At 43.7% G+C, this 12,033-nt stretch overlaps 1 protein-coding gene across 1 annotated transcript in view; it reads left to right on the top strand.

Annotated features, from left to right (window-relative positions):
• The window catches only part of cacna1ea (calcium channel, voltage-dependent, R type, alpha 1E subunit a), a 516,576-nt gene that overhangs the window by 439,785 nt on the left and 64,758 nt on the right, over positions 1–12,033 (top strand). The window contains exon 26 of the mRNA XM_080196651.1: positions 8,704–8,800. Within this exon, the coding sequence (XP_080052777.1) occupies positions 8,704–8,800 (97 nt within the window). The remainder of the gene's footprint in view (positions 1–8,703; positions 8,801–12,033) is intronic.

Below are 12,033 nucleotides of genomic sequence, written 5' to 3'. Positions count from 1 at the left end.
TACCCTCCACGACTTGCCTGAGCTTGCAAAATCTCATTAATTGTCCTGTCTGGAGACAATACACATCTCTTTAACCTGTGCTTAAGCCTCTCTCCACTCACATTTTCTGTATCTTTAAGACTTGATTACCTGTAAAGACTCACATTCCAGTCATTATTTTGTAAATTGAGTTTGTATCTTTAAAATGCCCTGTTTGTGAACAGAAGTCCCACTCACCTGATGAAGGATCAGCGCTCCGAAAGCTAGTGGCTTTTGCTACCAAATAAACCTGTTGGACTTTAATCTGGTGTTGTGAGACATCTTACAGAGTTTGATGGGACAGTGTAGAGGGAGCTTTATTCTATATCTAACCCTGTGCTGTACCTGTCCTGGGAGTGTTTGATTGGGACAGTGTAGCAGGAGGTTATGAAGGACAATGCTCCGAAAGCTTGTGGCTTGTGCTACCAAGTAAACTTGTTGGACTTTAACCTGGAGTTGTGAGACTTCTTACTGTGTTTACCCCAGTCCAACACTGGCATCTCCACACCATCAAACACTCCCAGGACAATACAGCACAGAGTTAGATACAGAGTGAAGCTCCCACTACACTGTCCCCATCAAACACTCCCAGGACAGGTACAGCATGGGGTTAGCTACAGAGTAAAGCTCCCACGACACTGTCCCCATTTAGCGTTCCCAGGACAGGTACAGCATGGGGTTAGATACAGAGTAAAGCTCCCTCTACACTGTCCCCCATCATTCACTCCCAGGACAGGTACAGCACAGGATTAGATATAGAGTAAAGCTCCCTCTACACTGTCCCATCAAACACTTCAGGATGGGTATGTTCAGTAATGAGGCAGGTAGAATTAGGGACCTTGTGGTGAAGGATCCTCTTGGGAAGAGTGATCATTGTATGGTGGAGTTTCTGATGCAGATGGAGGAGGAGAAAGTGGGTTCCCGGACCTGTGTCCTTTGTTTGAACAGAGGGGAGTACGATAGGATGTGAGAGGAATTGGTGAATGTTGATTGGGGGAGCACATTGGAAGGTAGGTCTGCTGAGGAACAGTGGAGGATCTTTAAGGAGATCTTTCTTGGTGCTCAGCAGAAATTTATTCCTATGGTTAAAAAGGATCATAGGAGGAGAGATAATCAGCCGTGGATAACGAAGGAGGTAAAGGAGAGTATTAACTTAAAAGGGGATGCGTTTAGAGTAGCTAAGAGTAGTGGGCGAGAAGAGGATTGGGAGAGGTTTAAATATCAACAAAGAATGACGAAGAAGTTGATAAAGAAAGGTAGGATAAACTATGAAGCTGGGCTAGCGCTAAATATAAAAAAGGATAGTAAGAGTTTTTATAAATATATAAAAAGGAAGAGGCTGACTGGGGTGAACGTTGGACCCTTAGAGGATGAGAGGGGGGACTTAGTGGTAGGGGATGGGGAAATGGCTGAGGCCTTGAATAACTTTTTTGCTTCAGTCTTCACGGAGGAGGACATGAATAGTTTGCCGGGTGTTAGCAATGGAAAGATGGTAGGAGTGGAGGGCCTGAATGACATTGTTGTTACTAGAGAGGCAGTGCTTAACAGACTGGAGGGACTGACTGTGGACAAGTCCCCAGGACCGGATGGAATGCATCCAAGGGTTCTGAAAGAAATGGCGGAGGTGATAGTGGATGCCTTGATGATTATTTTCCAAACCTCGCTGGATTCCGGGGAAGTGCCGGAAGATTGGAAAACGGCTAATGTTACGCCGTTGTTTAAGAAGGGTAGCAGGCAAAAGGCAGGGAATTATAGGCCGGTTAGTTTAACGCCTGTTGTAGGTAAAATGCTTGAATCCGTAATCAAGGAGAAAATAGTGAGGCATCTTGAGGAGAATTGTTTGATAGAGCAAGCGCAGCACGGTTTCATTAAGGGGAAGTCGTGTCTGACGAATTTATTAGAGTTCTATGATGATGTGGTTGTGGATGGGTCTTTTTCGGCATGGAGGTCAGTCACCAGTGGAGTGCCCCAGGGATCTGTTCTAGGACCCTTGCTGTTTGTCATTTTCATAAATGACCTGGATGAGGAAGTGGAGGGATGGGTAAGTAAGTTCGCTGATGACACGAAGGTCGGTGGTGTTGTGGATGGTCTGGAAGGATGTCAAAAGTTGCAGCAGGACATAAATAGGATGCAGGACTGGGCGGAGAAGTGGCAGATGGACTTCAACGCGGATAAATGTGTAGTTGTCCATTTTGGCAGAACCAACGGGATGAACAAGTACACTATCAAGGGCAGGAGTCTTAGTAGTGTTGAAGAGCAGAAGGATCTTGGGGTCCGGGTCCACAGGACTCTGAAATCGGCCTCGCAGGTGGAGGATGTGGTCAAGAAGGCGTATGGTGTACTGGCCTTCATTAATCGAGGGATTGAGTTTAGGAATCGGGAGGTAATGCTGCAACTTTATCAGGCCTCATTTGGAGTACTGTGCGCAGTTCTGGTCGCCTCACGATAGGAAAGACGTAGAAGCTATTGAAAGGGTACAGAGGAGATTTACAAGGATGTTGCCTGGACTGGGAGGCATGCCTTATGAAGTTAGGTTGAGGGAGCTGGGACTCTTTTCCCTGGAGAGACGAAGGTTGAGAGGCGACCTGATAGAGGTTTATAAAATGTTGAGAGGAATAGATAGGGTGGATTCTCAGAGGCTATTTCCCCAGGTTGAAATGGTCGCTACGAGAGGACACAGATTTAAGGTGCGGGGAGGAAAGTACAGAAGTGATGTTAGGGGTAAGTTTTTCACTCAGAGGGTGGCGAGTGAATGGAATCGGCTGCCGTCAGTGGTGGTGGAGGCGAACTCGCTGGGGTCTTTTAAAAGACTTCTGGATGAGTATATGGGGTTTAATGGGATTGGGAGTTATAGATAGGTCTATAGATTGGTAGGTGTTGATGTGATCGGCGCAACTCGTGGGCCGAAGGCCCTGTTTGTGCTGTAGTGTTCTATGTTCTATGTGTCTAGGGCGATGGATAGAGGAGAACCGGTGGATGTGGTGTTTCTCGATTTTCAGAAGGCGTTTGATAAGGTGCCGCACAAGAGGTTGTTACAGAAGGTTAGGGAGCATGGAGTTGGGGGTAGGGTGTTAGCGTGGTTAGGGGATTGACTGTCAAATAGGAGGCAGAGAGTGGGGGTCAATGGGTGCTATTCGGATTGGCGGTTGGTGACTAGTGGAGTGCCCCAGGGATTGGTGCTGGGGCCTCAGCTATTTACCATTTATATAGATGATCTGGAGGAGGGAACCGAGTGTATGGTGTCGAAATTTGCTGATGACACCAAGATTGGTGGAACGGCAAATTGTGCGGAGGGTGTGGAAAGTCTGCAGAGGGATCTAGATAGGCTGGGCGAATGGGCCAGGAACTGGCAAATGGAATTTAATGTTGGCAAGTGTGAAGTTGTCCACTTTGGTAGGAATAATGGTAGGAAGGACTACTACTTACAGGGTGAAAAACTGCAGCATGCGACGGTGCAGAGGGACCTCGGGGTCCTTGTGCATGAATCGCAAAAACCCAGCCTGCAGGTGCAGCAGGTGGTCAGGAAGGCGAATGGGATGCTGGCCTTCATAGCGAGGGGGATTGAATATAAAAGTAAGGAGGTCTTGCTGCAGCTGTATAGAACATAGAACATAGAACATAGAACATTACAGCGCAGAACAGGCCCTTCGGCCCACGATGTTGCGCCGACCAGTTACAAAAACAATGACCCACTAGCCTATACCAATCCCTTTTCGTCCATAAACCTATCCAGAGATCTCTTAAACGCCCCCAAACTAGACGCATTTACAACTGCAGCAGGCAGGGCATTCCAATCCCTCACCACCCGCTGGGTAAAGAACCTACCCCTGACATCCGTCCTGTAGCTACCCCCCCTTAATTTAAAGCCATGCCCCCTCGTGCTAGCTTTCTCCATCCGACGAAAAAGGCTATCACTATCCACCCTATCTAAACCTCTAATCATCTTATATGTTTCAATAAGATCCCCTCTTAGCCGCCTTCTTTCCAACGAAAACAACCCTAGATCCCTCAGTCTCTCCTCATAGGACCTCCCCACCATACCAGGCAACATCCTAGTAAACCTCCTCTGCACCCTCTCCAACGCCTCCACATCCTTCTTGTAATGCGGGGACCAGAACTGCACACAGTACTCCAAGTGCGGCCGCACTAGAGTAGTGTACAGTTGCAACATTACACTGCGACTCCTAAATTCAATCCCCCTACCAATAAACGCCAAGACACCGTACGCCTTCTTGACAACCTTATCTACTTGATTCCCAACTTTCAGGGATCTATGTACACACACACTTAGATCCCTCTGTTCATCCACACTATTCAAAGTCCTCCCGTTAGCCCTATACTCGACACATCTGTTGCTCCTACCAAAGTGAATTACCTCACACTTCTCCGCATTAAATTCCATCCGCCACCTCTCGGCCCAGCCCTGCAACCTATCTAAGTCTCCCTGCAGACTATGACACCCTTCCTCACAATCTACCACACCTCCAACTTTATATAGGGCATTGGTGAGGCCACAGCTGGAGTACTGTGTGCAGTTTTGGTCGCTGCACTTACGCAAGGATATTTTGGCCTTGGAGGGAGTGCAGAGGAGGTTTACTAGGCTGATACCGGAATTGAGAGGGTTGAGCTATGAGGAGAGGCTGAATAAACTAGGCTTGTACTCGTTAGAGTTTAGAAGAATGAAGGGAGATCTCACTGAGACATATAAGATGATGAATGGGATGGATAGGATAGAGGTGGAGAGGCTCTTCACGCTCAGAAAGGACAGTAGGACTAGAGGGCACAGCCTCAAGATAAAGGGGGGAGCGGTTTAGAACGGAGTTGAGGAGGAACTTCTTCACTCAAAGGGTGGTGAATCTCTGGAATTCTCTGCCCGTTGAAGTGGTGGAGGCTACCTCGCTAAATATTTTTAAGACACGGGTTGATAGGTTTTTGACAGACAAGGGAATTAAGGGTTATGGGGAGAAAGCGGGAAAGTGGAACTGATCCACGACAGATCAGCCATGATCTTATTGAATGGTGGGGCAGGCTCGAAGGGCTAGATGGCCTACTCCTGCTCCTATTTCTTATGTTCTTATGTTCAGGTGCATGTCAGTAAAATTTCTATTCTTCTATTGATTAATGGTTTAATTATTGAAGGATATAAAATGGCTGCTGGGCTGATGAATCAGGTAATGAGAAGTGTTTTCACTTCTAGGAAGACCGTGTCCACTGAGAATGGATGTGTCGCCCGTCCATTTGGCAGAGGGTGTTGTTGGAGTGGTTGGATGCTGTTGGTCATGTCATGGTGCAGCCAGGAATCTGTCCAGCCGGTGCTGGCAACTGTTCAGAGGGAACTGCATTGGCACTGTTTTTGCTGCTCACACTGCCACTTGTCCCCATAAATGTGCTGTGATCTCTGTGGTAATGCTTACCTGGCTCGAGTTAGAATGGCCTTACTAACTCTGCACTTTCTCTTTCTTCCTTTCTTCAACAACTCCTGCTTCATCTTCTAAAGGAATCTTATCGGGTAATTATAATCCAGATCTGTCTGTGTCTCAGCCTGAGGGGTCCTCAGAGACTGACCATGTTCATTGCTGGATTGGGATCCCATGGTGCGGTGGTTGGCTATTACTGTTGGGTTGGGGTGTCTCATGGCTGTTTGGGGACAATCGCTGGGATTTATGTAGGGCCATGTGTTGAGAAGGAAGCTCCATGAGATTCATCTCTGAAAAAGGCACAAGCCTCATTGGGCTGATCGCCCTTCTCTTCTTAAATGTTCTTTAGAGCTAACATTGTCTGAAGAAAAATGGTCAGATATCTTCACACTAACCAGGCTACGGGGAAATTAACAATAATAGTCTGTTATACATCTCTGAAGTGTTTAATTCCAGTTGGTGGGTATACGTTTCTGTGCATTTCATGTCCCTGTGTTATAAGTCTATGTTTAATGCTTGGATGTTATATTTGTCTGTTTATTATCACTGCCTTATACATGCTGATGCCACTCTGTTAATATCCTTATTATACATATTTGTGTTTAATACCCATATTGTTTATTTTTCTGTTTAATATCTCTATTATACAACTATGTTTAATATGTACGTGTTGTACATCGCTGTGTTTAATACCCCTATGTTTAATAATACCCCTTTCTAATAATATATCTGTTTAATATACCCCTATTTAATAATACTCCTGTGTTTAATAATATCCGTGTTGAGTACACACGTTATACTTCTTTTTATTCAATAATACCCCTGTGTTCAATCATACCAGTGTTTAACACCCATGCTTGTACATCTGTGTTTAATAATATCGCTTTTTTTTACTATCCATGTGATATACATCTGTATTTATTACCCATGTGATACACATCTGTGATTATCACCCACATGATATACATCTGTGTTTATTACCCGTGTGAATATACATGTGTGTTTATTACCCAGGTGATACATATACATGTGTGTCTATTACCTGTAAATATACATCTGTGTTTATTACCCATGTGATACATATACATTTGTATTTATTACCCCTGTGAATATATGTTTATTACCTATGTGATTTACATCTGTGTTTATTACCCATGTGATACACATCTGTGTTTATTACCCATGTGATACACATCTGTGTTTATTACCCATGTGATACACGTCTGTGTTTATTACCCATGTGATACACGTCTGTGTTTATTACCCATGTGATGTACATCTGTGTTTATTACCCATGTGATACACATCTGTTTATTACGCATGCGATACACATCTGTGTTTATTACCCATGTGATACACATCTGTGTTTATTACCCATGTGATACACGTCTGTGTTTATTACCCATGTGATGTACATCTGTGTTTATTACCCATGTGATGTACATCTGTGTTTATTACCCATGTGATACACATCTGTTTATTACGCATGCGATACACATCTGTGTTTATTACCCATGCGATACACATCTGTGTTTATTACCCATGTGATACACATCTGTGTTTATTACCCATGTGATGTACATCTGTGTTTATTACCCATGTGATGTACATCTGTGTTTATTACCCATGTGATGTACATCTGTGTTTATTACCCATGTGATACACATCTGTGTTTATTACCCATGTGATGTACATCTGTGTTTATTACCCATGTGATGTACATCTGTGTTTATTACCCATGTGATACACATCTGTTTATTACGCATGCGATACACATCTGTGTTTATTACCCATGCGATACACATCTGTGTTTATTACCCATGTGATACACATCTGTGTTTATTACCCATGTGATGTACATCTGTGTTTATTACCCATGTGATGTACATCTGTGTTTATTACCCATGTGATGTACATCTGTGTTTATTACCCATGTGATACACATCTGTGTTTATTACCCATGTGATGTACATCTGTGTTTATTACCCATGTGATGTACATCTGTGTTTATTACCCATGTGATACACATTTGTGTTTATTACCCATGTGATACACATCTGTGTTTATTACCCATGTGATACACGTCTGTGTTTATTACCCATGTGATGTACATCTGTGTTTATTACCCATGTGATACACATCTGTTTATTACGCATGCGATACACATCTGTGTTTATTACCCATGTGATACACATCTGTGTTTATTACCCATGTGATGTACATCTGTGTTTATTACCCATGTGATACACGTCTGTGTTTATTACCCATGTGATACACATCTGTGTTTATTACCCATGTGATGTACATCTGTGTTTATTACCCATGTGATGTACATCTGTGTTTATTACCCATGTGATACACATCTGTGTTTATTACCCATGTGATGTACATCTGTGTTTATTACCCATGTGATACACATCTGTGTTTATTACCCATGTGATACACATCTGTGTTTACTACCCATGTGATACACATCTGTGTTTATTACCCATGTGATACACATCCGTGTTTATTACCTATGTGATTCACATCTGTGTTTATTACCCATGTGATGTATATCTGCATTTATTACCCATGTGATACACATCTGTGTTTATTACCCATGTGATACACATCTGTGTTTATTGCCCATGTGGTACACATCTGTGTTTATTACTCAAGTGATATACATCTGTGTTCATGTACCCCGTGTATTATACATTATTGTGCTAAATACCTTTATAGTATACACCATTGTTTAATGGCTCTGTGTTCTATGTTTGTGTTTAAGCCTTCTGTATTATTCAGTGATGTTTAACGTCTGAGTATTATTTGTCAGTGTTTTATGTTGGTATGTTATGCATCTCTGTTTAATGTCTGTGTGTTATCTGGCTGTGTTTAATGCCTATGCATTATGTGTCTGTGTTTAATGCCTCTGTGTTATATACCCATGTTTAACATCCGTGCATTATAATGCATGGACATTAAACACGGTTGTATATGTCTGTGTTTAATGCCTATACATTATACGTCTGTGTTTAATGCCTGTGCATTATGTGCCTGTGTTTAATGCCTGTACATTGTGTGCCTGTGTTTAATGTCTATACATTATTTGCCTGTGTTTAATGCCTCTGCATTATGTGTCTGTGTTTAATGCCTCTGCGTTATATGCCTGTGTTTAATGCCTGTGTGTTATATGCCTGTGTTTAATGCCTGTACATTATGTGCCTGTGTTTAATGCCTGTACATTATATGCCTGTGTTTAACATCTGTGTTATCTTCTCTATAGGGGCTCCAGTGGGAAGGACATAAACACTATTAAATCTCTACGTGTTCTGCGAGTTCTCAGGCCTCTTAAGACTATCAAGCGACTCCCCAAACTGAAGGTATGGACTTTTGCTGCTGAGCATTTTTGACTGTACCATGTCCGGTATCCGCTCCATAATGTGGACGTAGCCAGTGTACTTACCTCTGTCATTCTTGCTGATCTCCAGATCACTGATCCATGCACATCTTCACATTTCCCCCTCATTTAAATTAATTTCAAAATTCTCACACCACTTTCGATGCCAAGAAATATTTATGGTACCTCACTGTCAGGAAAGACCCAGCAGAAGTGGAGGCACAGCGGTACACAGTCGGGAAGTCCTCAACATCGAACCCAGACCCAGTCTCATGGCATCAGGTCAAACACAGACAAGGAGACCTCCTGCTGATTAACACGTACTGACCATGGTGGCACAGTGGTTAGTGCTGCTGCCTTCCTCTTTGGTTCACTGCCTGTGCGAAGTCTGCATGTTCTGTCTGTGTCTGCATGGGTTTCCTTCCACAGTCCGAAAGACATGCTGGTTAGGTGCATTGACCATGCTAAGTTCTCCCTCAGTGTACCCAAACAGGCACCAAAGTGTGGCGATTACCAAAACGTGTGGCGACTAAGGGATTTCCACAGTAACTTCATTGCAGTGATAATGTAAGCCTATTTGTGACACTAATAAATAAATTTTGAACTTAGCTGATGAATCAGTTCTCCTCCATGTTGAACACCACTTGGAGGAAGCACTGAGGGTGGTAAGGACACAGAATGTACTCTGGGTGGGGAATTCAATGTCCATCACCAAGAGTTACTCAGTAGCACCACCACACACCGAGCTGGCTGGGTCCTAAAGGACATCGCTGCTAGACTGGGACTGCGGCAGGTGGGGAGGGAACCAACAAGAGGGAGAAACATACTTGACCTCATCCTCACCAACCTGCCTGTTACAGATGGATCTGTCCATGGCAGTATCAGTGGGAGTGACCACCACACAGTCCTTGTGGAGATAAAATCCCATCTTCACATTGAGGATACTCTGCATCACAGCTACACTGTGCTAAATGGGATAGACTTTGAACAAACGTATTAAGTCAAAACTCGGCATCTATGAGGCGTTGTGAGCCATCAATAGAAGCAGAATTGTACTCAACCACAATCTGTAATCACATAGCCCACATCACCCATTGTACCATTACCATGAAGAATGCAGGAGGGCATGGCAGGAGCAACAGCACACACACCAAAAAATGAGATGTCAATTTGGTGAAGAATACTTGTGTTCCAAACAGCATAAGCAGCAAGTAAAAGACAGATCCGACTGATTCCAAACCAACAGATCAGATCTAAGCTCTGCAGTCATATGAACAAGGAGCAGGAGTAGGCCATTCAGCCCCTCAAGCCTGCTCCACTCTTTAATAAAATCATGGCTGATCTGATAGTGACCTCAAATCTGCCTAGCCCCAATAACCCATCATTCCTTACTTATATCAATCTTCTCACTTTTTGCTCTGTTTCAAAAATATTCAAAGACTGTGCTTCCATTGTCTTTTCAGGAAGAGAATTCCAAAAATTCACATTTCTTGTGAGAGAAAATATTTCACATTTTCTCCATTTTAAGATGAGTGACCCTTAATTTTAAGAAGTTCTAGGATCTCCCACAAAAGAAACATCCTCTCAACATCCGTTCTGTCATGACCCATCAGGATCTTATATGTTTTCATCAAAATCAAGTTGCCTCTGACTCTTCTAAATTCCAGTGAATGCATGTATAGCCTGTCCAACCTTCCCTCATAAAGCCACCCATTCTAGGTATTCCAGGTGTCTAGTAAGCCTTCTCTGAACAGCTTTCAATGCATTTACACCCTCTCTTAAATAAAGTGACCAATAGCGTACACGTACTCCAAATGTGGTCTCACTTGTGTCCTGTGCAACTAAAGTCTCCCTACTTCTGTAATCAATTCCCTCGCAATAAATGATGGCATTCTATTAGATTTCCTAATTACTTGCTGTACCTGCATATTACACTTTTGCAATTCATGCACTAAGACACCCAGGTTAGATGGCTGCTTGACTAGCATGAGACTCTTAGGGTCATGGGTTCCAGCCCTACATTGGACATCATTGTATTAGGTGGCACAGTAACACAATGGTTAGCACTGCTGCCTCAGCACCAGGGACCTGGGTTCAATTCCAGCCTTGGGTGACTGTGTGGAGTTTGCAAGTTCTCCCCATGTCAGCATTGGTTTCCTCCAGGTGCTCCGGCTTCCTCCCACACTCCAAAGATGTGCAAGTTAGATGGATTGACTATGGTAAATTGTCCTTTGAGAGGGTGAAAAGTATGAGTCTCTTCAGTGTTATCAGCCCCTGATGAGTTTTGGACAAAGCTTCATTGGAACTGTTAAAGCGCTAACTTCTGACTATCCTATGTCCCAGGATATGTAGGTTAGGGGGATTTGTGGGATGAATTTGTGGGGTCATGGGGATAGAGCCTGGGTAGGATGCTAGCTTGGAGAGTCGGTGCAAACTTGATGGGCCAAATGACCTCCTTCTGCACTATAGGGATTCTATCATTTTATGATTTCTCTGAACATCAGAGCTCTGCGATCTCTCACCATTTACATAATAAGCTTTTCTTTTATTCTTCCTGTCAAAAGGGACAATTTCACATTTTCCCACATTATTCCATTTGCCAGATCTTTTCCCAGTCACTTAACCTATCAATATCTTTTTGTATCCTCCTTACGTCCTCTTCACAACTTATTTTTCTGCCTATCTGCGTGGGTTTCCTTTGGGTACTCCTGTTTCCTCCCATAGTCCAAAGATGCCCCGGGGATCTGTTCTAGGACCCTTGCTGTTTGTCATTTTCATAAATGACCTGGATGAGGAAGTGGAGGGATGGTAAGTTCGCCGACGACACAAAGGTTGGTGGTGTTGTGGATAGTCTAGAGGGATGTCAGAAGTTGCAGCGAGACATAGATAGGATGCAAGACAAGGCAGAGAAGTGGCAGATGGACTTCAACGCGGATAAATGTGTAGTGGTCCATTTTGGCAGGTCCAATGGGATGAAGGAGTACAATATCAAGGGTAGGACTCCTAGCAGTGTTGAGGAGCAGAAGGACTTTGGGGTCTGGGTCCATAGGACTCTTAAATCGGCCTCGCAGGTGGAGGATGTGGTCAAGAAGGTGAATGGTGTGCTAGCCTTCATTAATCGAGGGATTGAGTTTAGGAGTTGGGAGGTAATGCTGCACCTTTATAAGACCCTTGTCAGACCCCACTTGGAGTACTGTGCGTAGTTCTGGTTGCCTC

This window comes from Carcharhinus amblyrhynchos, chromosome 9 (genome assembly GCF_965287045.1).
Source record: "Carcharhinus amblyrhynchos chromosome 9, sCarAmb.v2.hapA, whole genome shotgun sequence".
NCBI lineage: Eukaryota > Metazoa > Chordata > Chondrichthyes > Carcharhiniformes > Carcharhinidae > Carcharhinus > Carcharhinus amblyrhynchos.
The sequence above is the reverse complement of the archived record's forward strand: the minus strand, read 5'-3'. Positions and strand labels throughout refer to the sequence as shown.